The sequence below is a fragment of the Crocodylus siamensis genome, chromosome 10 (assembly GCF_052110815.1).
Source record: "Crocodylus siamensis isolate JL-2025a chromosome 10, ASM5211081v1, whole genome shotgun sequence".
NCBI classification, from domain to species: domain Eukaryota; kingdom Metazoa; phylum Chordata; order Crocodylia; family Crocodylidae; genus Crocodylus; species Crocodylus siamensis.
This window is the reverse complement of record NC_143404.1, coordinates 51,219,400-51,246,918: the sequence shown is the minus strand read 5'-3', so window position 1 is coordinate 51,246,918 and position 27,519 is coordinate 51,219,400. Positions and strand designations below refer to the sequence as shown.

At 46.1% G+C, this 27,519-nt stretch overlaps 1 protein-coding gene across 1 annotated transcript; it reads right to left on the bottom strand.

Annotated features, from left to right (window-relative positions):
• Window positions 1-876: 876 nt before the first annotated feature.
• SRSF6 (serine and arginine rich splicing factor 6) lies at window positions 877-5,531 on the bottom strand. Its single transcript, XM_090065235.1, has 6 exons — window positions 5,322-5,531; window positions 4,923-5,071; window positions 3,505-3,620; window positions 3,090-3,298; window positions 2,620-2,709; window positions 877-2,484 (listed from the first exon to the last, which is right to left on the bottom strand). The coding sequence occupies exons 1-6, from the start codon at window positions 5,426-5,428 to the stop codon at window positions 2,121-2,123; spliced, it is 1,035 nt and encodes a 344-aa protein (XP_089921361.1). The 5' UTR covers window positions 5,429-5,531; the 3' UTR covers window positions 877-2,120.
• Between the last annotated feature and the right edge of the window lie 21,988 nt (window positions 5,532-27,519).

The following is a 27,519-nucleotide window of genomic DNA, read 5'->3' as shown; positions in this document are numbered from 1 at the left end:
GGACGAACAGGATAGTTATGTTTTTTTCTGCCTAAAAATTGGATTGGTAATATTTCAAGTTTACATTTGCCATCTTCAGGGACCACAATTAATAGCCAAGGATCAGGCTGGTGGTGGACTTGTTTAATAAAGAGCAAGAACTGCATGGCCAAGCATGACGTTGGAAATACTAGCACGCCGCACACCATAATTAAGAATTCCCAAATCTGATCAGAAGTGCTTATGGCAAACATCAGTTTAAGCAGCTCAATCTTTTCAGTGTTCTTTTGGTAACCAAAATTTAACCAAGTGTTGTGACAAGTATATAGTATGGAACAATTTGCTGAAAAGGGGGCTGTATTTGACAGCAAGTCTAGCACGGGACTTTCAATAAAATTAAAGAAATTTTTACATGCTGTCTGAAAATGGCTTCTCTGCTTTCAACAGACTAGCCATCTGCACCAGGGGGAAGTGGTCACAAAAAAGCCTAGTGTGTTTTGTTGCCATAGAATAAACAAAAACAAAAACAAAAACAAAACAAGTCTCCTTGCTGTAGTAGTTGTGTCTAGAGCATAAAAAAGCTCTCAAGATATTTTGGGCTACGCTGCTTAGGGCAAATGGCACACTTGCAAATCTATGGCAGGTTTCAGCCTGACTGAAAGTAAAGTTTGCATTTCCAAAGGCCACAGTGTGGCCAGAATTACAGATGCACGATAAACCCAGATACAGAGTTCTCGTTATGAAGTTACAAAAAAGCTACAGTATTTGCTGCTACATTTAATTTCTTTTATCATGAGACCTGCAAAAGTTATACACGGGATAATGGTTCCGCTGAAGTCCATCACAGTGGTAGATCTGCTGTGCTTGCAAAAAAGAGTTCAGTTCCATTGGCATAAGCACAAGAGTTTGAGTCACTGATTTAATTTTATACAAGTTAAACTACACATTGTATAAAGATTACAAGGCAGTTCTAATGTTCAGTATTGCATGTTACCAAAAAAAAATCAATTTAACTATAAATGGGACTTTTGGGATGAAATCTACTTCACAATTTGTAAGTGAATTGGCAACTCTGGTTTAGCAAAGCCTCCTGTTAAGACTAGAACTCTAGCTCCAATGTATTTAGCGATCCCTTTACAGTTTAAAATTCATACACAATAGGACTGTGGCTCTTATTTTGATGCAAAGTGGGTGGTAACTCAATTGTGGCGGGGGGCGGTGTGCAGGAAAGACCATTTAAATTTACTTATTTTCACATACCCAATAGATAAACATTTAGAGTTCAGCAAGCCATACAAGACACTAGTGACTTGGACCACATCCAAAAGACACAAACGTGTCAGAGTTGGAGCATCACCTGGAATTCAAGCAAAGTAGAGTCACAACACTTCCATTCTTTGAACTTTGATACCTAGGATTTTAGGCAATACTGCATCATGCAAGGCTACAGAGTAGTACCTTTATTAGCTTTTAATACAGTCAGAGTAGTTGGGGAAGGGGAAGGGGAGAGACATGAAGCTTACTTTTGGCAAGTTAAGATACAGCACAAGTGCTTCCAACTTGAGTTTATTGCTGGTCTGAAATTTGCCTAGTTAATATATATATATATTAACTGTATATATAGTTCCCACTTTGCTTCCACAAACTGAAATAGCCAAGGCATCTACGCTGACCTGTTCAACAATGCTTTTGTGCCTTTGATAGCAAGACATAACCTTTATGTTACTAAGGTCCGTAATTTTAAAACAGTGAAAAATTAAAGGGGGCGGGGGGGAGATGTTCTCAAAAAAAGCCTGAATTTAAGCGTCTTATGCTCAAGAGTTTATTTTAATATAAAACCCACTTTTGTCTTAACAGCAGTCAAATTATGTCTGCTGAAATGCTAAAAATCAAAAGTTTAACTTTATTTTCCTAGAAAAAGGGGACTCTCTTTCTGCTCTTACCACCATTTCCACACCATCTCATCCTTTCACCAAATTTAGATACAAATCAAACCTTTATGCCTCATTACTTGGTTCTCAGGCCATTCCTTTCTGCAAAAGAAGAAACCAACTTCTGAAGGACTAACATAAAAGACTAATGGCCTGGCAAGTAGTAAAACGTTCCATAATAGTGTGCAAAGTAAGAGGAGAGTTCTAGTCTTAATCTCCTGAACTAGATCTTGATCGTGAGCGAGACTTTGAATGAGATCTGGAGTGGGACCTTGATGCAGCTCTTTTGGATGGTGACTCTGAACGAGCTTTGGCAGAGGCTTGCTGCTGTGGTGAGTTGGAACGAGACCTACTCCTTGATCTGGATTTAGACTTAGCATCTCCTTTACCATTTTCTTTGGGAGAGCGAGACATGGACCTAGACCTGCTGCGAGACTTCTCAGATTTTGCCTTGGATCTGCTGCGGGAGCGGGAACCCCGGTCAGACTTAGGTTTAGATTTGCTCTTTGATCTCGACTTCCTGCTTTTAGATCTGGAACGTGAACGATCTTTGCTCCGTGACCTGGATTTAGATCTTAAGAGAACAAAATATTTTATAGCAACTGAAAAAAATTACTCATGTCAGTTTTATATACAGCCACAGTTACCAGGGAAGGGTCACAATTTCTAATTTAACAGAAATAGCCAATAAATAATGTACATTACTCACCGTGACCGGCTTTTAGAGACACTACGGGATCGGCTGCGGCTACTCCTGCTCCTGCGACTTCTGCTTCGCGACCTTCTTCTAGAGCGTGACCTGGCAATGTTTCAAAGTAACCTTGTGAACATCTATGCATGTTGAGAATTTCACAACAATTTCTGGGGGGGAGGGGGCACACACAAAGGCAGGCAAGTCACCAATCAACATACAGTAAGAATGCCATCTGACACTGAACTATTTATGATGTTTCGAAAGGTAAACTGTCTTTCCTGAGATGCACCTGATCACTTATGTAATGTTTTATCATAGAAAGTTTTTCCCCTACACATCCTAACAATCAACTTATCTGTAAGTTGTAATCTAATTAAAGGAAATGATTACTCTCTCGAGTTAAGACCAAGTATAACAGACTCTTCTCCTACTGCTAGCAGGAGACTTTTGAAACATTTGATTTGATCTTTATAGCAAAAGGTTACCTTGACCGGCTGCCAGAGTAAGATCGCCTATGGCTTGAACGTGGCTTGTCCTCAACCAGCCTTATCTTCCTGCCATTTATCTCTGTGCCATCCAATTTGTCCAGGGCACGCTTCATATCGGAGTAAGACCGAAATTCTATTACCCCTTCATTTGTGCGTTCTTTGTGAGCATCTGCATAGGTTACCTCACCAGCTTGCCTCATGAAATCCTTCAGAGAACAGATGAAGAGTTACATAAGCATTTCATGCTTCTGGAATGTAACATGCCTAAACAGAGATAAAACTCACCAACAGTGTAAACAGGCATACATGAATAAGTTCCAAATGGCTTTCCCAAATCATGAACATTCACAATAAAATGGAAGTATTGGGACCGAGCAGGAAGCTAGACTAACATTGTCACATTAATACGTACTTTCAAATCCTGCCAACTACAGCGACTGGAAAGGTTTTCAACAATCAGTCTGTACTCTGTACGCACAGGTGGTCCATATTTATCTCTTCCCGATTGTCTGCGACTGCTATATCCACCTTTATTGTGCAAAGAAAACAAGTCAGACTCTCTCATAGTGTGAAGAAAGCAAAACGTTCTGAAAAAGTTAGTTAAATACAGATTACATTTACTGGAGTAGGACTTTTATCTTTCTAAGCCTCCAACAAAGTTGCAATTTTGCCATAATCTATATTAATGGCAAATCAAATAGACTAAAATCCTACAAGTCTGTGCTCCTAAGATCTGTTAGAGTGACTGCTCCTTTATTAGATTTACCTTGCTAAGTTTTATTTTACAGAACATTGTAAAATATAAAACTTAACTGATTACATGCATTTCTACATTTTACAAAAACGTTACTAATTACACTAAGTACTTACATCACAGTATGAGGTTTTTGGTGGTGGTTTGGCCACAAAACACGCAAGGTTAACAGTCACCTAGTTCAGTTTAACCAGTTTTGTCTAACCCTTGGAATCCTCACCATCACCCTGCGTCTAATGGCAAAAGGCTGCTGTCGTCATGGCTTCCGGTAAGGTCAGCCAAAGGGTCATAGGGCAAGGGTCACACAATGTATGGAAAAGCCATGGCCAATCAGGAAAGGCAGTCATCTTAGCCTCAGTGGACACAGCCTCAGCCCCACTGGTCACTTTTAAATTGAAACATCAAGGACTTGTTAAAAAGTTTGAATTGAACATGCAACAAGTTTAAAAAAAACAACATACATTTGAATTCGCAAAACACTTGTAATACAAAGATCCCCGCCCACCCAGCCATGAGCCTCTCAGACTTTTCTGAGACTAGGCTTCGTGCTTTTAAAGCACAGCACCAGGCCAATTCAACTCCACTCAGCTCAGCAACTTAAAACAAGCTCAGTGTATAAAAAGCCTTCACAGGCGACATCTCCCGCTCACTGCAAGCTCCTCCCCCCGGCTATGTTCTGTTTAGTCAACAAAAACATCCCCTAAGTCTACTTCCAGTGCCCCCCCCACCCTCCATCAGGGATGCACCATCACCCCTGCCACCAAAGGGTCCCAAGTCAGTACAACATGAGAGAGGTGCTGTTGCCAAACATCCTCCTTAAGGAGTCCTTGTCAGCTTGGCAAATCCCACCCCCCTCCCCTCGTTAGAAGACACCCACACGCACGGCTGGGTGCAAAGCCCCACCGCAGCCACGCACTAGGGAGCCCCCCAACGGCTCTAAGCCCCGCGCCCCGGGAGGTGCCCCGCTCCCCTGCCCCCCGGGGCCGGGGCCCAGCACGCAACCACCCCCGGGTCAGACCCGAGCAGGCGCCCGCGGCCCCCGCGGCCGAGCCGAGGGAAGCCGGAGGTGCACTCACTGCGGCTGCTGTAGCTGTAGCCGTCGCGGTCCCGGCGGGGGCCCCGGGCGTGCTCCACGATCACCCGCTCCCCGCACAGATCCTTGCCGTTCAGCTCGTAAACGGCGTCGTCCGCGTCACGCGAGTCTTCGAACTCCACGAAGCCGTACCTGGGGGGCAGTGCCGTCAGCCCGGCCCCGCATCTCATCGCATCGCCCCGCCCGCCCCGGCCCTGGCGGGGACAAAGGCAGCGACTGCCACTGCGCCCCCTCCCGCCCCGCCGCCATTTTGAAGCGGGCGCCACGCGGCAGGCGCCAGCCCCGCTCTGGCCGCGGCCGCGCAGCCGGGCTAGGCGCCGGCCGAGGCGGGCGGAAGGGCCGCCCCGCGTCGCCCCCGCAGTAGGCCGCGGCGCCGCCTCACCCGTTCTTGAGATCGACCTCGAGCAGGCGGCCGTAGCCGCTGAAGAAGCGCTGGATGTCCTTCTCCCGCACGTGGTAGCTAAGGCGCCCGATGTAGACGCGCGGCATGGCTGCAGGCGGGGCCGGGGACCGCCGGGACCTCGGTGCTGCCAGGCCGAGCTCGCCGCCTGCGGCCTGCTCCGCGCCACAATGGCGCCCGCCGCCCGCGCAGGCCTTTATACCGGGGGGCGGGGCAGGTGACGTCACCGCGGAGAACGTGAGCGGCGCTATGACGCTACCAGGGGTGGCTGGGCCGGGGGAAGAAGTGCATTCTGCGCAGGCGCTATAGCCCCTATTTCCAGTAGCCCGGCAGGCACCGCAGCGTGAGCTTAGTGCTGTCTATGCGTTCCTAGGGTTCCTTGTGCGCCTGCGCGGGGCGGCCCAGCTGGGAGAGGGCGGGAAGGGCCGTAACCGCTCTCGCGCCTGAGCCCGGGCTCCAGTATCCGCCGCGCCCGGCCAGCTGTGCTGGGAAGTGGACGGCGGCTGCCTGGGGGCACGGGCATGCAGAGCGTAGGTGCTTTAGAGAGCGAAACGTCCCTAGTCTGCCCGGGGACTGCACTCCGCACAGCTGTGGCTGCTGCTCCCAAACATGACGCGTGACCAGATTCCCGCTGGGGTTCGCCTCCATTTGAAGCAACACAGCGTGACCCGCCAGGATGTCAACCTGCCTGAGCACCATTATCTCATCCTAAAAATGCTATTGCTCCGCTTGCAAAGATGCCCATGACCCCCGATGTGTAATTCCTGGGCATCCATCCTGGGATGAAGTGTTAATTATATAGTTGCCCAGATGAAACATTTTTACAAATAGCCCTTGCTGGTGGCTCAGGCCACTCTGCTTCCACATTTCAAAAATTCCATTAGGAAACAGAGATGCTGCCTTTTCTCCAGAAGCATTTTAAGTATTAGAACCACTTTTTTTCTTCCTACTCTGAGATTTCCCAGCTCTGTCCCTATGAAGAGTAAACCCAGTTACTACTAATGCTCTATTATGATTTCCTGGGACTGTTAGCACCACTAATATAACCCACCAGAAACTCCAACAATTGCCTTTAAGTTTTCATGACGTCACTCAGTGCTCTCAGTTAATGTATAACAAGCCAGTTGCTCAGTTTGTTTCAGAGAAATGGAAATCTCTGGGAGTAGATTTTTATTTTTATAAAATGTGCCTGAGTTATACCATCTAAAGAGGAAACATATAAACGGTTCCTTCCTCACTTAGTGCATGATTTAGAAGTCTCAGATGATTTTAGCAATAGTTTCAACACATTTCTCTCTCAGTGGAAAAAGGTGTATATATGAAGATTTGAAGATGGAATTTTTTTTAATCTAATGTCACTCAGAAGCACTGATATACAGAATAGTTTAGTTCCCAGCCTGAGAAGACTGCTGTGCAGCTGCTGCTGAGAAACTCAGAAAGATATACTTCAGTCTGTCATCCTTTAGGCCCTTGAAGTTTAGTAATGATCATAAGGTCACTAGATCAACCTTAAACTGCACACATATTGAAATATATAGCAATATAATACTCCTCAAAGTCACGGGTGCAGTAGTCTATATAATATTGTAGAAGAGGCTCTCAGAAAAATTTCCCACTCAGCAGCAAATATATTGGCACAAAGTTGCTGCCCAGGAAACAGCTCTTTGAGAATTTGTTGCTTTTCATCTACATACCATTCTTGGAGCAAGTGATTTACCCAGGTGCTTGGAGAGAACCAATATTGAGGCAATGGACAACAGGACAGGGCAATACTATTCCCTGGCACTGCTGCTCCCTGCAGCGGTTAATAAGTGCCATTGCAACAGGTGGCTATAATAGTTTTCCTGGCATGTTTTTGTAAGTGAACTGTACCATAGCAGCCTCCGAGCCTGGGAGGCATAATCTTAGAATCAGAGAACATTAGGGTTAGAAGGGATCTCAGGAGGTCATCTAGTCCAATTGCCTGCTCAAAGCAGGACCATCCCCAACTAGATCATCCCAGCCATGGCTTTGCATAGCCAGGTGATAAAAACTTCCATGGACGGAGATTCCACTTACCTCCCTGGGGAATCTTTTCCAGTGTTTTACCAACCTTCTAGTGAGAAAGTTTTTCTTAATATCTAACCTAAACTTCCCTTGCTGCAACTTGAGACCATTATTCCTTGTTCTGTCATCTGCCACCACTGAAAACAGCTCAGTGACAGGGGAGGGGGTCCCCCGCAGCCAATCTCATTGACCGGGGGGGGTGGGGAGGGGGAGTCACACTGTGGCTAATCTCGCCAACCAGAGGGTCCCCCCACGGCCAATCTCACCGGCTTCTGGAAGTGGCCTTGGCAATTCCAGAAGTGGCCACTGCACTCCCACTCCCCAGCCAGCGCTCACAGGGGGAGCACCGGTGCTCCCGCTGCCCCCCCCGCCCATCACCTAAGTGGGGAGCACTGCCTGTCAGGGGGTGCACCAGCGCTCTCGGGGGTGCACATGCACCCCCTACACATCAACACTGAGACAGAGTACTCTAGATGTGGCCACACCAGTGCCAAATAGAGGAGAATAATCACTTCCTTCCATCTGCTGTCAACACTCCTACTAATGCAGACCAGTATGCCATTAGCTTTCTTCATCACAAGCGCACACTGTTGGCTCATATTCATATTCAGGTCCAATGCTTCAACTTGTCCAGGTCTCTCTGAATCCTAGCTGTTCCCTCTGGTGTATCCACTATTGCCTGCAACTTGGTGTCATCTGCAAACTTTGTGACAGTGCACTCCATCCCATCTACCAGATTGCTAATGAAGATATGCAATAAAACCAGTCCTAAGACTGACCTCTGGGGCACTCTGCCAGCTGCCAACTTAACATTGAGCCATTGATCACTACCCATTGAACCCAAAGATCCAGCCAGCTTTCTATCAACTTTACAGTCCATTCATCCAATCTGTACTTCCTTAGCTTGCTTGAATGTTGTAGGAGACCATATCAAAGATCTTGCTAAAGTCAAGGTATTGTGGTAATAAATTTAGTTGGGCTTCTGGCCTACTTGACTAGAAAAACAGACAAAGACCAGAAGAGCTGATACTGCTTATTTCAGTTACATGTTTTGAGATAAGGAATGCTGCATGTCTTATTACCCTATGCACAGATGTCCAATTAAGTAAACTTGTTTTAGTTTCTGCAAGGTCGTTTTTTTTTTCTCTTTATCTGTCTTAAGTATAAAAATGCTTGAAAACTTAGAGAGGAGGAGGATTCCTTTGAAACAGACAAGTGGGTGATTCCCCTTTCTGTATGAAATCCTCCCTGTGATCACAGTATAGCCCTAAATAAAGAAAAGCTGGCCCTGTCAGTTCTGATTCAACCACAATGCGAAATTTGATTTCTTCCACAATTTGGTGCCGTGACTCAGATAGAGACACCCGGAGTGATCAGTTGGGACACAGACATCTCTTCACTGAAGCCCTGGCACCAAACCAAGGTAAGAGACCTTTTGAAATTTCTACTGGGGCTTTTCAGTGAGAGGCTGTCTCTGTGTCTTCCAGATTCACTGCTTGAGGCTCACCCTATCCAAACTTTTTTATTCTGCCAGAACTGTCAGACCCACTGTATAAGTAGTAACTGTGAGTAGAAAGAGTTAAAGTTAAAGACTCTGTGTTGCTGTTGTCAATGAAAGTATTTCCCCATGTGAATTGAGTTAAGTTCTGTAAAGAACTATGAGGTCTCTCTGAAGCCAGGAGTGGAAACCTTGTGCAGCCACCCTGAAGACAACAGACTTGTTCTGCGTGCTCTTCAAAAGCAAGGGTGCAAGGTGGAAATTCTTAGACTGTGTGTGTTTTCCGTGATAAGTGTTGACCAAGACTGAGACTAAAGAGATCCTCTTGAACCTCATGCCTCAACGCAGAAATTCCCTTGTGTGAACTGAAAGTATGAATTGAGAAATATGAGCCACTAACCAGGTCTGAGACTAAGGTTGGGTTCAGCCGCCCCAAGGCTGTCCGGAAGGGCAGTTTTGAATGCAAGGGGGCCCAACTGGAACCTTGTGACCCAATGGACAGGTTTACCCTTTCCCCACCCTCATAAATGAGCCGTGTCTAACTGTGAGTAACTGCATTGTGTGCTGTTATTGCAGTGGAGTCTTGTCTTTGGACATTAAGCACAGCATCTTTGTGCTGCTAGCGAATCTCACAACCTGACCGGACACCCTGAATAAGCCATTCTTGTATGAAAGACCTGGGTGAATTGAGTTTAAAGATATGGGGAGCGGAAAGTCTAAAGACATACTGGCTCCGCTAAAAGGGACTCCAGCATTGTACATGTACACACACTATGGCCATAAAAGTTGTAAGTTTCTAGACAAATGGAATTGGTATACCAGAGATGATTTTAGCCCGCAGTTTCCCCTGGAGGGAACATTTGATTTAAGTAAAATTGTTCATCTCCTCAGAGACCTTGAGTTAAGAGGTAGTAATATAACACAGACTCAGTGGGACACATTTTTTGATTGGTATGAAGAAGCTTTCAAAAGACATCAAGAATCTCAAGTTCAGTCTTAAGGACTCCCAAGAGAAACTAAAATCTCAGATAAAAGAATTAAAACAGAAAAGTGCACCAAAAGTGCACCCATCAATAGTACCATCAGCACCAAAACAACTTTATCCACAAATAACTGAGAATGAATCTGCAGAAGATGTAATTGATTTTCTTAATGTGCCACCCCCATATCAGCCCCAGGCACAATCTAAACCTGAAGAAGTCCAAAGTAACCAAATAGATTCTTGCGGCAGGATTAGCCCACCTCACCAGGAAACTATCACTCAACAACCGTCACCTGCCCCCGGGGCATGCGTCTGTCTCCTGAAATCTCAACCCCCTCCTCTTATTTAAGGCCTGGTACCCAGTACGGTCCAGCCCCTTCCTTAAAATCTAAAAACACTCAGCTTATGCCTTTACGCCAACTTCCAGGGCAAGGTCCAAATGGGGAAACTACAATCACAGTCCCTGTCCCTTGGACCCCAGGAGATCTCCTAAACCTTGTTAAACAATTTCCCAACATCAGAGAGGAACCCCAAAAATTTAGAGATGAATTAAACACTGTAATCCATTGTTATAATCCAACATGGGCAGATTTGAACCAATTAATGATTTGAACTAATTAACCACAACTGCCTCATCGCACAGGCTACTTGGCCTACTCAAGACCCCGGAATAAGAGATCACTTAGCAGATGCCTGAAGATGCTTCCTTGAGGCTGTGCTTAAAATTTGCCCCAGGAAAACTGACTGGGCCAAAATACATAACTGTAAACAAAATAAAGGAGAATCCCCAGCAGACTACATGGATCACTTGAAACTAGTATTCAAAAGACATTCTGGTATTGAAAATGCAGCTGAAACTGCCCTGGAAGCAGTTGTTTCTGCTTTTGTCCATGGACTTCTTTCTAAAGTCCAGGAACAGTTGTGCACAATTGCTGTAGGTTTGCAGACTAAGCCACTTGCAGAACTAGTCACCATTGCAAATCATTGTACAACCTGCCAGGGAAAAAAAAGGAATCCACGGAAACTAAGCTAATATCATTACAATTACAGACTTTAGGCAGGGGCAGAAGCCGAGGTTTCCATCGAGGACAGTTCAGAGGCAGGGGATGTGGTCTTGGGATGGGACAAGGAGGATTTCAGTCCCAAAATAATGACAGTTGTCATTATTGTGGCCAGCCAGGACACTGGAAGGCTCAATGTCCTCACCGGCCTGGCCAGCCGGGGATGACATTTAACCCGCCACCACTTCCTTTCCCTCAATTCTCTGTCCCGAATCAGGGAGCCTCCTGTTAGGCCAGCCTGAGGAATAGTAACATCATCACAGCCCCACTTCTCCCACTTAATCAAGATGATCTCTATGTTTCCTGTGTGACAAATGGCATCTCTACAAAATGTTTAGTAGACACTGGTGCAAGCCGCTCTACTCTTTGAGCTGAAGAATTTTCCACAACTCCCCTCTCCTCTGCTGTTATAAACGCTGTAGGAATTTCAAATCAAATAGTTCCTCATCCTGTTTCCCAACCATTACATGTTTCTCTTGGTCCTGTTTCTGATCAACATGCCTTTCTCCTTAGTCCTTGTTCTCCTGTTAATTTGTTAGGCAGAGATTTGCTTTATAAACTCAGCTGTACTATCTGTTGCTCTCCTTATGGTGTTTATTTAGATGTCCCCTGTGATAATGAAATAGCAGTACTTGCCGCTTTAGCTAGTTCACCTGAGCCTGAGTTTCCTGTTCTTTCTGTATTGCAAGAAGAAATCATAAAAGCTGTCCTTCCGTTTCTCTGGTCCCAGCATGCTAATGAAGTAGGACAAATCCATACTGCCCAGCCTGTAAAAATTAGATTAAACCCAGCTAAGCCTTTACCCAAAGTTGCTCAATACCCTTTATGTCCAGAAGCCGAAGAAGGGATATGCCCTGTTATAACTGCCCTTTTAAAGCAAGGTATCATTGTCCCAACTCGGAGCCCTTGTAATACGCCTATTCTTCCTGTAAAAAAAACCTGGAAAGAATACCTATTGCTTTGTACAAGACCTTCATGTGGTAAATTCTGCAATTTACCTACTTTTCCTGTTGTACCAAATCCAGCTACTATCTTGTCCTGTATTCCTCCTAATGCTTGTTATTTTACTGTTGTTGACTTGTGTTCTGCATTTTTCTCTATTCCTATATACCCTGATAGCCAGTTTCTCTTTGCATTTACCTATCAAGGACTTCAGTATACCTGGACGCGATTGCCCTGGGGCTATACTTAATCCCCTTCCCTTTTTCTCAAATTCTGAAGAAAGATCTAGATGACATAATATTTAAAGAAAATTCTGTGCTTGCATAATATATTGATGATTTGCTCTTGGCATCTACCTCCCTTGAAGCCTGTAAAACTGATTCTTTAACTCTCCTCACCTCCCTTGCCCTAAAAGTCTATAAGACATCTAAAGAAAAGCTACAACTTTGTCTTCCTCGTGTCCACTATTTAGGTCATGATATTTCTGCTGGAGAATGACTGCTTTCTTCTTCCAGAATAGAAGCTATTCTTAAAATCCCTAGACCAACTACTGTGTCCCAAATGCGTACCTTCCTAGGCGTGGCTGGCTACTGCCATCAATGGATATTCGGCTATGCCTCTATAGTCAAGCCGTTGCAAAATCTGATTCTTGTTAATACCCCTGAGCCTTTACCCTGGACTTCAGAGATCAAAGCTGCTTTTGCCTCTATTAAACAAGCTCTGTCGCAAGCTCCTGCCTTAGGCCTTCCCAATTATACTAAACCTTTTATTCTCTTTTGTCATGAAAAGGACGGATTTACACTTGCAGTACTTACTCAGACACATGGAGACAAGCACCGTCCCATTGTGTATTATAGCTCTGCTCTTGACTCTGTTGCAGCTGGATTTCCTCCATGTCTACGTGCTGTAGCTGCAGCCGCCGTCACTGTTGAACTTTCCTCCACCCTTCTATTAGCTTCTCCCCTTACTGTTGCTGTCCCACATGCTGTAGCTGCCCTTTTACCAAAAACAAAAACCCAACAACTTTCAAATGCTAGGTTAACTAAGTATGAAATCTTGCTTCTCTCTGCTGGAAATGTCACCCTAACTAGGTGCCCTGTTTTAAACCCTGCTTCTCTGTTACCTACCCCTTCAGATGGTGAACCCCATGATTGTATTTTAGTTACTGTTCACCTAACAATGCCCCGCACTGATCTAAAGGACAACCCCTTGCAAAACCCAGATCTAGTATTCTATGTTGATGGATCATGTCAAAGAAACTCAACAGGTTCCCTTGTTGCAGGATATGCAGTATGTTCCTAATATGATGTTATAGAAAGCCATCACTTACTTAATGTGCATTCAGCTCAAGTTGTCGAGCTTATGGCCCTCACCAGGGCTTGCACCCTAGCCTCTGATGCCTCTGTTAATAATTATACTGATTCACACTATGCTTTTGGTATTGTACATGATTACGGTCAACTTTGGAAACAAAGAGGCTTCCTCACTTCAGGAGGTGCCAAGATTAGTAATTGTCCATACATAAATGCCTTGTTGAATGCTTTACAATTACCTTCTGCTGTTGCTATTATTAAATGCCAAGTCCACCAGAAACCTTATGATGATGTTACACGTGGAAATGCTGTGGCAGATTCCACTGCCAAAGCTGCAGCTATTTCCACTCCTCAGGCTATGCCTGTGTTTTTTTCTATTCCAACTGACCAGTCTCCAGTCTTCACGACATTGCCCTCCTCCAAGATCAGGCTCCAGAACCAGAGAAACATACATGGAGACTGGCTGGGTGTTTGTTACACCCTGACCATTTGTGGCACTCCCTGGACGGCCTCCTGGTTGCCCCAATGGTCCTTCCCCATCTTGCTCGTGTACACCATGGCATGGCAAGTGTGAGCAAAGGGGGGATGATAGAAGCTGTTAAGCTTGATTGGTTTGCTCCAACTTTTCCATCTGTGGCTCAGCAGTACTGCCACACCTGTTCTATTTGCCAAGCCCATAATGTGGGAAAGCCTGTAAAAACAAAAAAGGCAGCACATCCCCCACCTTGGGGACTGTTTGTAAATTTACAATTGATTTTATTCAAATGCAGAAATGTTGTTCTTATGAATATGTTCTTGTTATTGTATGTGTGTTTTCTGGATGGGTAGAAGCCTACCCATGTGCAAAAGCTAACACCATCACCATAAGCAAAAAGTTGCTCACAGACTTTATTCCAAGGTTTGGTATTCCTTTATCTCTGCACTCTGATAGAGGAACTCATTTTACTGGACAGATAATAAAAGAAGTCTGCAAAGTCCTGCAGATCCAACAGAACTTTCATTGCCCATACCATCCACAGGCCTCAGGCCAAGTGGAATGCCAAAATGGCATTCTGAAAAATAAACTGGCCAAAATTTGTGCTTAGACTCACATGAAATTCTAATGGGAAGACCCATGAGGCTCCCCGCCTTGCCACCTGTTGTCTCCCACTTTTGCGATATACATGCACTTGATGATACCATTCTGGACTATTGTAAGGCACTAATGAAGTGTGTTAAGGCTTTTCATTCACAGGTACAGGCAGCTCTCCCCAAAGAACCAGATGAGCCGTGCCATTCTATCCTGCCTGGAGATTGGGTCCATATAGAAGTCCATCAACAAAAGTTTTTGCTGGAACCTCACTGGAAAGGTCTATTCCAGGTACTCTTGACCACCAACACTGCAATAAAGTGTCAAGGACTCCAGACATGGATCCACATTCCACACAGTAAAAAAAATCAGCTCCATTAGACCCAGAGTCTCCTCCATATCAATCTTGTAATCAGCCTCCACAGACTGGTAGTGAGCCTAGCGCCTACTGACAAAGAGGATTTGCCACTACAGAGTGAAGAGGATGTGCCCCAATGACACCACTGTGCCCTTCGGAACAGGAAAAAGGCCTTTACCTAGTTCCTGGTTCCCGAGGTAGAGTTGGTTAGTCGTGATCTGGGTAGCTCTCAGTTTTTCTTTTTGAGCCATCTTATATGAACTTGACTCATCAGTTATAAGAAACTCTGTAAACCAAACTACACTACTGCACTGACAAAGAAGACCATTTCAGGAAAATATGTTCTTGTCTTTAGTTAATCAAATTGGGATAGATTTAAGTGTCTCTCATTGTTGGATATGTAGTCATGTCCCTATCTATTCTACCGGAGGAATACCCATGATACCGGTACCCTTGAATGCAACTCAGATGTTAGCCCCTTACTATTCAGATTTTCATGGAAACAAAACTTGGCAGAATGTAAGTTGCAACCAGTCTGACTGTGTACGATTAGCATATGCCACCCCTGGAAAGTTCTGTTGGACCTGTAATGGATCTCGTGTTGCAGTAGGCGTCAGTAAGTGCAAGGTAGAATTTAAGATAAATGGTGTTTGGTTTTCTAATAGTTACTGGATATCTAACTATGCCCCTGCAGGTCAATTTTCAGGCTATTATTCACAATGGATGATGTCCCCATGCTGTAATACAGGTGGATATACTGCATTAGCTGGTCACTATTTTGTGTGTGGAGATAAAGCCTATAAAAATCTTCCCTCCGGCTGGAGAGGAACGTGCTATGTCTCCGCAGCGTATCCTGCCTTTACTATTAGATCTCACTTACCTAAAGGAAGAATTCGCAACGTTCGTGAAATTACAGAAAATCAAAGGTTTTAGGGTATAATGTTCCACAGCTATGCCACAGGCTTAGCTATGTCAGAGATAAAGAAAGTTGCAGCATCTCTAGAAAAGATTGCTAATGCTACTGCTGATAGTTTTGCTAAAATGAATACAGAAATAAAGGAAATAAGACAAATGACATTGCAAAACCGACTTGTGTTACATTATATACTAGCCAGCAAAGGAGGAGTCTGTGCTTTAATAGGTATAGAATGTTGTACTTATATTCCTAATAATTCAGAAGAAGTCCAGGATTTAAGTAAACATATTCAAAAAGAAGCAGCTAAATTGCATGAGTCAGATAGTTGGAATTTGAGTTCTTGGTTTAGCTCTATTTTCAGTTCCTTAGGCTCTTCCATTATTCATAGTTTGTTGATATTGTTTGTTGTTTTTATTGGAGTATGCCTGGTGTTTATGATAGTACAATGTTGCTTAAGTTGTGCTGCCAAGCAAATGCTGAATAGCCCATCAACCAGAAATGAAGTATGTAATTTGTATGCTGAAATAGCAGAAAGTAAAGAGAAAGAAAAACTAGAAATTGAAAGGCTATAAATATCTAACTTGTTAGAAAAAATAAAAGAAAAAAACCCCCAAAAAACAGGGAATGTGGTAATAAATTTAGTTGGGCTTCTGGCCTACTTGACTAGAAAAACAGACAAAGACCAGAAGAGCTGATACTGCTTATTTCTGTTACATGTTTTGAGATAAGGAATCCTGCATGTCTTATTACCCTGTGCACAGATGTCCAATTAAGTAAACTTGTTTTAGTTTCTCCAAGGTCATATTTTTTTTCTCTTTATCTGTCTTAAGCATAAAAATACTTGAAAACTTAGGAGGAGGATTCCTTTGAAACAGACAAGTGGGTGATTCCCCTTTCTGTATGAAATCCTCCCTGTGATCACAGTATAGCCCTAAATAAAGAAAAGCTGGCTCTGTCAGTTCTGATTCAACCACAACGCGAAGTTTGATTCCTTCCACAGTATATCACATCCACTATCCTTCCTAGAAGACAATTAAGTTGGTCAGGCATGATTTGCCCTTGGTGAATCCATGCTGACTGTTCCTATCACCTTTTCCTCCAAGCGCTTAGAAATGGATTCCTTGAGGACCTGCTCCATGATTTTTCCTGGGACTGAGGTGAGGCTGACAAGTCTGTCGTTCCCCAGATCTTCCTTCTTTCCTTTCTTAAAGATGGGCTGTATATCTGCCCTTTTCCAATCATCTGGAACTCTCCCAGTCACTGCAAGTTTTCAGTGATAATGGCCATCAGTGCTGCAATCACATCAACCAATTCCCTCACCACCCTTGGGTGCATTGTGTCTTGCCCCATAGACTTGTACACATCCAGCTTTTTTAAACAGTCCATAACCTGTTTTTTTGCCAGTGTTCACTGTTCACCTCCTCCCCAATCTGTGCTGCCCAGTGCAGTAGTCTGGAGGCTGACTGAGGTGAAAAAGGCATTGAGTACTTCAGCTTTTTCCACACCATCTGTCACAAGGTTGCTTCCCACATTCAGTAAGAGAACAATGCTTCCCCTGATTTTTCTCTTGTTGCTAACATACTTGCTGAAACTCTTCTAATTTCTCTTCACAACCCTTGCTAGCTGCAACTCTAATTGTACTTTGACCTTCCTGATTTCATCCCTGCATTCCCAAGCAATGCTCTTATACTCCTTTCTAGTTGTTTGTCCAAGTTTCCACTTCTTGTAAGCTTCCTTTTTGTGTTTTAGCTCACTGAAGAGTTCCCTGCTAAGCAAAGCTGGTCTTCTGCCATACTTACTAGTCTTCCTGCACATTGGGATGGTTTATTCCTGCACCCTCTGTAAGGTTTCTTTGAAGTAAAGCCAGCTCTTCTGGACTCCTCTCCTCCTCAGACTGGCCTCCCAGGGATCATGTCTATCAGTTCCCTGAGGGAGTCAAAGTCTGCTCTTCTGAATTCCAGAGTTTGTACTCTGCTCTCTCCTTCCTTCCTTCCTTTCCTCAGGATCCTGAATTCAGTCATCTTGTGGCTGCTGCCCAAGTTGCCATCTACTATTGCATTTCCCACTAATTCTTCCCTGTTTGTAAGCAGCAGGTCAAGAAGAGCACAGCCCCTAGTTGACCGCTCCAGCACTTGCACCAGGAAGTTGTCCCCAACACTCTCCAACAACTTCCTAGATTGCCTGCACACTGCTGTATTGCCCTCCCACATGAGAACCAGGGCCTCTGATCAGGAAACTTGAACTAGCTGTTTGAAGAAAGCCTCATCCACCTCATCCTCCTGGTCTGGTGGTCTATAGCAGAAATGCCCAACCCCCGGCAGGGAGGGTGATGTCACTACATCACCCTCCCTTGTTGCTCTCCTCTCTGACCCTAACTCAGAGACTTTCAACAGGCCCATCTCCAGTTTCATACTGGAGCTCTGAGCAATCAAACAGCTCTTTTATATATTGATTTCATAGATTTCATAGACATTAGGGCTGGGAGGGACCTCAGAAGATCATCGAGTCCAGCCCCCCGCCCGAAGGGCAGGAAGTCAACTGGGGTCATAGGATCCCAGCAAGATAAGCATCCAATTTACTCTTGAAGGTGTTCAGTGTAGGTGCTTGAACCACCTCCGCTGGCAGACTATTCCAGTCCTTGGGGGCTTGGACAGTAAAGAAATTCTTCCTTATGTCCAGCCTGAAACGGTCGCGCAGTAGTTTATAACTGTTCGACCTCCTCATCCCTTGGGGCACTCTGGTGAACAAATGTTCCCCCGGATACTGCTGGTCACCCCTGATAAACGTATAGATGGCCATCAGATCACCCCTGAGCCTGTGCTTTTCCAGGCTAAAGAGCCTCATAGATCTCAGCCTGTCGTTGTAAGGTCTGTTTTCCTGACCTCTGATCATGCACGTGGCTCTTTGCTGGACTCTCTCAAGCTGCCCCACATCCTTTTTGAATTGTGGGGTCCAAAACTGGACACAGTACTCCAGCTGCGGCCTCACCAAGGCTGAGTACAAGGGAAGAATGACGTCCCAGGATTTGCTTGAGAAGCAACTATGGATGCACGCCAGCATTTTGGTTGCTTTACTAGCCACAGCATCGCATTGCAGGCTCATGTTCATCTTGTGGTCAATGATGACCCCCAAGTCTCTTTCTTCTGTAGTGCTAGCCAGCATAGCACTGCCGAGCCTATAAGGATGCTGCAGGTTTTGCCTCCCAAGGTGGAGAACCTTGCATTTTTCAGTGTTGAACACCATCACTTTCTCATCCGCCCATTTGCTGAGCCTGTCCCGGTCAGCCTGGATCACCTGCCTGTCCTCAGGTATGGATGCTTTGCCCCAAAGTTTGGTGTCATCGGCACAACTCCTTCTCTTTTCCCCTGCCTGCCCTTCCTGAATAGTTTGTAGCCATCCATGACACTACTCTAGTCATGTGAGCTATCCCACCAAGTCTTTGTTATTCCTGTAACCTGGGTGGTACTCAGACGAGGTACCCCGTCTTCAATTGAAGGGATTTAACAAGTGCTAGTACGCTGTGGAAGGGGTAGCCACTTCCCTCCTATCCCCTATAGAGTAGAGCCAAGACCATTTGGAACTTAACCATATATGGGTTTAATAGGGAAATATATATAAACATATATGGGTTTAATAGGGAAAGAACACATATGACACACATGTGGGGAGGGCAATGGGTGCAGGAGAGCAAGAGAAGATTCAGTAAAGGTAATGTACACATTTACAGAGGCAAATCGATAAGATTGGGGTGTAAGGCTTCACCAAATATAGGGTGCAGGCACCTCAGAAGGGCAGGGGGGCGAAGGTGAGGAAAACTCTTCTACCCAGTGTGAAGTCCCTCTCTCCACCAAATCACCCTTTCCATGGCTTAGCCAGGGATCAAACACAGGTCTACCACATGGCAGATAAGAACTCTACCACTGAGCTATCAATGCCTAGGCTGCTGCCTGCAGGTCCAGGCTCTCAACCTTGCAGCATCCTCCACATGCTGTCTGCATGCCAAGCTGCCTGGCCTCACGCTGGGGGTCAGAAAACCTGAGCTGCTACCTGCAGGCTCAGGGCTTTGGCTCCCTCGCTGCGCCCTGCCTGCACACTGAGCTCCTGGCCTCCCTGATGGGGGTCAGATTCCTGAGCCACCACCTGTGGCTTGGGTCCTTAGCAGGGGATCCACCATGTAGCCCCTGTGTGCCGAGCGGCAGGAGCTCTGAGCTGCTGCCACCTACAGCTCCAATCCTTCATCAAGCCACCTCCTGCAGCTCCCAGGCTCCCGTGCTCTTCTGGGGCAACCAATCCACCCTGCTAGCCAGCTTCTGCCAGCTCTTCTGGACTCCTCTCCTTTGTCCCTCGTTGTCCTTTCTCCTGCCTTCTCCCCTCCCCCCAGGGCTAGGAGCACTGCCCCTTTTATCCCCCTGCAGGTGGCTGGCAGGACCAATCAGGCAACATGAGAGATGAGTCTACTCTCAGGTCCGGTTTTCCTACCTGACCCCTGGGTGAGGCGGGTAAGCCTTCTTTTCCAAGGCCTGATTGGTGGGGAAAAGGAAATTCCCGCCACCAATCATTTTTTAACTTTTCAAAACCTCCAGGCCCAGCCGCCACCAGCTAGCCTATCACATTCCAGTCACATCATAGTTCCTGTGACTCTACAAGGACTTTCAATTTTTCCTGCTTGTTTCCCTGTCTCTGTGCATTTGTGTACAGGCACTTGTGGTGACTAGCCCATTTCCCCACTTTCTCAGAAAGACTGAAAAGTCCTCCCATTACCCCTTCCTGCTTTTGCTTGTTCCAGGTCATCCACTTCTCTACTTACCTCAGGGCTTTGGTCTCCATCCCCCAGCAAACCTAGTTTAAAGCCCTCCTCACTAGGTTAGTGAACCTGTCTGCAAAGACGCTGTTCCTTCTCTTCATCAGGTGGATCCCATCTCTTTCTAGCAATCGTTCTTCTTAGAGCAACACTGTGTGGTTGAAGAAACCAAAGCCTTGCTGGTGACACCATCAATACAGCCAGGCATTGATCTGCAGAATGTATCTGCTTCTGCCCAGGCCCTTTTTCTTGACCAGAGGGATCAAGGAGGACACCAGCTGAGCCCCTGTCCCCTTATAACAGGGGTAGGCAAAATATAGCTTGTGGGCCACATCCAGCCTGCCAATTGATTGTATCTATCCTGTGGGCAGGAGCTCACCAATTGATTGTATCTGGCCCGTGGCTGGCCCCACAGTATTGGCATGGAGCCAAGCCTCACCACTCCTGCCCATGCTGTGCTCCTGTCTGAGCCCACCTACAACATTAACCTTGGCCACCACGCACAGCTTCCTCATGGGGCGGCTCCCAGTGCGACTGTAGCTGTGGGGCTCCAGCTCCTGACTGCCTTCTGCCCAGGCCGCCTGCCAGTGCAATATGCAGCCACCTGCAGGCAGCTGAGTTGGGTGGAAGATGACTGGGAGCTGGGGCCCTACACGCTGGGACAGAAGCTGCCCAGCTGTAGCTTCCCCCTGCCTGCCTGGGTATGTGGTATCCGGCCTGCATCCCCTTCCCTGCCCTACCTGCTGTCCAGAGCAGTGCAGCAGGGGCAAGAGGAGGAGGAACTGCTGGAGATGAGGGGAGCCAAGCAGTACCTGGGTGGCTGCAGTCACACCAGAAGCAGCCCCACCAGAAAGCTGTGCATGCTGGCCAGGGCTGGGACTGTTGCTGGGTGTGCGTGGGAGCATAGCGTGGGCTTCTCTGGGCAGAAGCAAGCTGGGCTCAGCCCCATGCAGAGTGCCATGGGAGCAGCCATAGGCCAGATGTGAGGTGGGATGGACCATACCTGTAGCTTGCCCAGGAGAGCTCTTCTGTACACACCTTCTGCCTCCTGCCTCCCTCCACCTCCAGACAGCTGCTGGGACCTAGTGTAGGGGCAGTCCCCCCAATGCATGTGCACACACCCCCATACACACACAATGTACAAAAATAAGACTTTGTTTTGAGCTATTATACAATCACTCCTATATACACTAATAAAAAATACATAAACTATCTGTATATTATATATAATTATATATGTTATAGTAGAAGTTTGATTTTTAGTATATGATTTTTTTGTCTATATTTTGTTTAAATTATATATTTTGATAGATTTTGTGTGCAGCACTCAATAGCTCACCAAAACTCATTAAGTCGCCTGCCAGCTAAAATAATTGCCCACCCCTACCTCATAAGCTTGTGACAGGCTTACAACCACCACGCTGCTGATGCCATGCACTGCCTCTTTGGTTATGTTGCACCAAGGGTGACAGACCAACTGACAAGGCTCCTTCTGGCCATGTGGTACCAGCTGGCTGGCTTGTCCACAAACCGTGGGGCATGAGCCTGTCACAAAGCTGCAGAAGAACATAACTGCCCCTTTGTACATAGGCGACACATGGCGGGGCATGTGCACACTGTTGGTTCATATTCAGCTTATTGTCCACTGTAACCTTTAGGAACTTTTCTGCAGAGCTGCTGCTTAGTCAGTTGGTCCCCGACCCTGTTCTGGTGCATAGGATTGTTCCATCCTAAGTGCAGGACTTTGCATTTGTCCTTATTGAACCTGATGAGATTCAAAGGAATGACTCACCAATCTAAAATACATCAATTTTACCTTCAGACACAAATGTTTTCATGAATTTGTTTCTACCAGTAAATACAGTGGAGCAAAAAATCACGTTTTAAAAGGGTCAATCCACAGACAGCTCTTAGGCATGAGTGGAAAAGAAGATCTTAGAACTGAGGATCAAGCACGCTCTTAAGGACTATGTTGAGTATGGATGCTTTGCAGGATTCGGGCATACCAGACCAGTCTGCAATTCCTTCACCTGTTTCCTTTATCCATTCTCAGGAAGATGATTATCACATCAGCTTTCCAGTATGAGAAAATGCTCATTTTAGTCTGTGTAGGATAATTAATCCTGTCACTTTTCCTCCTGATCCCCACAAGAAGATAAATTCTGTGTTGAAAAGTCTCCGGCTAAAAGATCCCTGAGCCGTCAGCTGCTGCTTGTTTCATTCTTACAGAAAAGATTCTCTAGAAAAAAAAACAAAAATAATGGTCAGTCAATGGAATGGCTGTCAGCCACATTTGCTGTAAATGAACACAGAGGGTTAATAATGCTTTTCAGCCTTTTATTTGCATGCAAAGAGATACATCTAGTGCTCCACATTGATATCTGAATATTCAGTGCCAGATCTTTGGCTGTGTCAGGACAGTGACAGCAATAATACATGAGGAAGTAAACAAATCAGAAACAGAGGGAAAGGAGAAGGAAATGAGAGGGAGAAACAGCAGTAGCCGTTATAGTCTTCCTAAATATAATGATTTCAGGGCACATCTATACATGCGCTTTAATGCATATTAGCCTACTTTAATATGCATTAAAGCATCACCAAACCCCACCCCCGCATTTAGCTAATTCACTTTAAAATAGATTAATGCGCCTTTTTCTAGTACCTCACAATGATTTAATGTGCATTACCTAAAGCGCATTAAGGAATGTGTAGAAGCACCCAGCCAGTAGCAAAGCCCCTAAAATGAAGTAATCTCACCTGTGATACAACAGACTGATGAAACAATCCCACTGCCCCAAAGCAAAAACCTTTCAGAGGAGGATAGGGGATAGAGGGAGAATAAAGAGGAGGAGGAAAGTGGAGGTGGAAGAGAAGACAGACAGAACAGCACTGAAGATATCCTGGGACAGGCCACCTGCTAGAGAGAGAAAGGAGGGAAATCAGTTCTGAACTAACCTTTTTTGGGCATGATTTTTGGCACACTCTCTGTCCCCTCATTTAATGATGTTTACACTTTCAGGTGGGCAAAATGTAGCCCGCAGGCCAAATGTGGCCCACCAGGCCATTCTATCTGGCCTGCGGGGCCCCTAAAACATTTAGAAAATTAATATTTATCTGCCCCTGGCTGCCTGTCATGCAGCCCTTGACGGCTTACCAAAACTCAGTAAGCAGCCCTCCACCCAAAATAATTACCCGCCCCGACCTAAGGAAACACTGGAAGCTTGCAGAGCTAGGCTTGGAGGTTGCATTCTCAGCTATTCTATTCCTGTGCTTGAGAACAGGAACAGAATGACTTTAAGTTACCTTTGCAGTCTATGCCAGGACCAGGCAGGGGCTTGTGTAGCCCCCCTTCCCTTCCCCCTGTGCAAGAACAGCACCAGGACTACTCTGACTTTATAGTCTGTTTTCTCTGATTCCTTTAGACTTTGGGAAGGAGAGAACTATAACGCAACATACTCTGGCATTCAGAGCTGGCCTTAGGAATAATGGTACCCTGGGCAAACTTGTATTTTGGCCCCTCTCCACCCCCCCAGCCTTCCCCTCCCATGTCACAGGGACTGCTGCCCTGTTGCAGAGGGGCTCCATTCTGTAGGTCAGGGAGCTAGTCAGGGCATATGCTTGTAAGAGGAACTGCCGGCTGCAGCCCTGTGGAGCCAGAGTGGAGGGAGCAGGAGCCTGCAATGAGCAGCAAGCAAGTGCTGGCACAGGGGCTCTGGTGCCCTTCAGCTGCCATGAGGCTACTCCAGCACCTGACATGCAACTGATTGCATGCAGACAAGACTTGGTTGGAGTCCTCCCCTGCTCCCCTCCTCAGGCCACCTGCTCCTGCCTCAGCCTGGGGCTCCCTGCATGCACTGCCCTGACCCACCCTGCCCTGATCCACCTGGACAGGAGCAGTTACTGCTGCTGCTGTGGCTGGTACCCCTCTGACCACAGTGCCCTAGGTAATTGCACAAGTCATCTACTCCTAACCCTGGCTCTAGTGGCAATGCCACTGACACATCTTGATTTTGAAGGAACAACTTGATTTACGCTGGTGTGACCGAAATGTGTTTCAGACCTTCTGAATCAATAACCCTTCTCCATTGGGAAACATGCTCCTGACTCCTGGAGAATGCCATCCCAAAATACTCCAATGCTTTAGTTAGTTATATAACCCCTTCTACACTTTGCTGAATATCAACTTCTGCTCTACACTACAGAACTATAAATTGCAGAGTGGTAGCTCAAACCTTTGGAGCACGTCACAGGACATTTAAGACAGAGAGGAAAAAAGACAGACAGAGAAAGATAAGAATTACTTTGCCTGAATAGCCTTTGCACGATAGAAGGTGGGAGAAAGACCATAAGAAGAAATTGCAATCAATCTTTCTTTGCCTCTTAAAGGGTGAAAGGCTCATATATTCTTCTACCAGGTCTTGGAAGACTGTAATGAATCATAATCTGCTGGATACAAATCAGTGATCAGGTAACCTTTTATTGGGCCCTTTATTGTTAGTCCAATAAAAGTTCTCACATCACCTAATTTGTCTGTTCTGTTGAGAACTAATATTTGGCTACTGATTGTTTTTTATAATCTGTCATCAAAGGAACCTTCTGTGCAAAGATGATAGCCTTTCTCCAGACCTTGCCAGCAGCAGCTATAACCATATGAGAATGTCTCATGAAAACAATATAAAATATGCATGTCCTATTTATTATGCACCAGCTGTTTGTTGACAGACTGGAATCTCAAGATGTCAGTTGTGCTGCTACCGTTAAGTGTCTGACAGTGTTTCTGCTATGCTTCTGTCCCACCTACTCCTTCTAATTGCATTTCTGTTATGGCATAGGGCTGAAATTTAGATCCAAGACTTGACTCCAATGAATTTCCGGCTGAGACATGGTTTACAGGCTGTCAGGACCAGGAATTGCAATGTTTTCTCAATAGTGGTTTGTTGAATACCATAGTCAATGATATTGTAAATGGGAGTTTAGATCAATAAGCTAGATGTAGGCAGTTACCCAGGCCAGAGATTTAATCCAGGGCATTGGATTTCATAATAGCTGTGGTACCTCAACATCTGGTCATCACCTATATACTTATTCTCCGAGGACTCAGTGATGCAGGGAAGTATCAATATCTTATATACATGGGGAGCAAAGGCCAAGAGATATCTGCATGATAAGGTGGGTCTCTAACAGACCCAAGAATGGACCTCAGATCTATCAAATGTGAAAGCTTTCTCTCGTGCGTGGATGACCTCTACCTGACTCAAGAAGTCTATGGGCCAACAAGAGGCAAAGCGCTGCTTGACCTGGTACTGGCTACGGGGGACGACCTAATCGGCGACCTAGTGATTGATGGGAAGTTGGGTGACAGCGACCACGAGCTGATCACTTTCACCATCCGCCGTAAAGCTGGCAAGTCAGTCAGCAACACAGAAGTCCTTGACTTCAGAAAAGCCAACTTTGACAAGCTCAAGAGGCTAGTCGGTCAGGCCCTGAGGGACCATGACCCCAGGGAGTTGTGAGTTCAAGAAGAGTGGTTGCTTCTCAAGGAAGCGATCCTCAGTGCACAAGCTAAATCTATTCCAACACGGAGGAAAGGCAGCAAGAAGGCACAGCAGCCCTCCTGGCTCTCTAGGGACCTAGCAGACCTCCTGCGGCTAAAAAGGAAAGCCTACAAAGGATGGAGGACGGGATTCACCTCCAAGGAGGATTACTCCACACTGGTCCGGTCCTGCAGGGAGCAAACCAGGAAAGCCAAGGCTGCAACTGAACTCCAACTAGCTTCAGGCATCAAGGACAACAAAAAGTCCTTTTTCAGATATGTGGGGAACCGGAGGAAAAGCAAGGGCAATGTTGGACCCCTGCTAAACCAGATGGGGCAACTGACAACTGACGCCCAGGAAAAAGCCAACCTATTAAATAGGTACTTTGCGTCAGTCTTTCATCAGTCACACGGGATGCCCATGCCTGCTATGGGACAGGGAAATCTGGATGAGGGGGATCCCCTACCCTCCATCAATGCTGACCTCGTGAAGGAACACCTTGAGAAGCTGGATACCTTCAAGTCATCTGGCCCTGACAACCTGCACCCCAGGGTACTCAAGGAGCTGGCGAGCGTCATAGCCCAGCCCCTGGCACGGATCTTTGAAAACTCCTGGCGCTCTGGTGTAGTGCCCGAAGACTGGAAGAAGGCCAATGTGGTGCCGATCTTCAAGAAAGGAAGGAGAGTGGATCCAGCTAACTACAGGCCCATTAGCCTGACTTCTATCCTGGGGAAGATCTTAGAAAAGTTTATTAAGGAGGCCATCCTTGAGGGACTGGCCCAGGCTAACATTCTAAGGGACAGCCAGCATGGGTTTCTTGCGGGTAGGTCTTGTTTGACCAATCTCATTTCCTTCTATGACCAAGTGACCTATCACCTGGACAAGGGAGAAGAGGTTGATGTCATATATCTTGACTTCAAAAAAGCTTTTGATCTGGTATCCCATGATCACCTCTTGGCCAAACTGCCCAGTTGTGGCTTTGGCTCCACCACGATCCGCTGGCTGGGAAATTGGCTTCGTGGTCGGACCCAGAGGGTTGTGATTGATGGCAGTCACTCATCGTAGTGCCCTGTGACCGGTGGGGTCCCTCAAGGCTCTGTCCTGGGACCCATCCTGTTCAACATCTTCATTAGCGATGTGGACATTGGAGTCAGGAGTGGACTGGCCAAGTTCGCCGATGACACCAAACTTTGGGGCAAAGCATCCACGCCAGAAGATAGGCGGGTGATCCAGGCTGACCTGGACAAGCTCAGCAAATGGGCAGACGAGAACCTCATGGTGTTTAACACCGAAAAATGCAAGGTTCTCCACCTTGGGAGGAAAAACCTGCAGCACCCTTATAGGCTCGGCAGTGCTACGTTGGATAGCACTACAGAAGAAAAAGACTTGGGGGTCATCATTGACCACAAGATGAACATGAGCCTGCAATGCGATGCTGCGGCTAGTAAAGCGACCAAAATGCTGGCATGCATCCATAGATGCTTCTCGAGCAAATCCCGGGACGTCATTCTCCCCTTGTACTCGGCCTTAGTGAGGCCGCAGCTGGAGTACTGCGTCCAGTTTTGGGCTCCACAATTCAAAAAGGATGTGGAGAAGCTTGAGAGTGTCCAGAGGAGAGCCACGCGCATGATCGGAGGTCAGGAAAACGGATCTTATGATG

What these genes read in the sequence shown, in the direction of transcription:
- SRSF6 (XM_090065235.1), bottom strand. Translation starts at nt 5,428, where the DNA reads ATGCCGCGCGTCTACATCGGGCGCCTTAGCTACCACGTGCGGGAGAAG. An exon ending in GAGGTCGATCTCAAGAACGG is followed by an intron (nt 5,072 to 5,321) that starts GTGAGGCGGCGC and finishes ACTGCCCCCCAG; the next exon opens with GTACGGCTTCGTGGAGTTCG. An exon ending in GTAGTTGGCAGGATTTGAAA is followed by an intron (nt 3,299 to 3,504) that starts GTACGTATTAAT and finishes TGTTCTCTGAAG; the next exon opens with GATTTCATGAGGCAAGCTGG.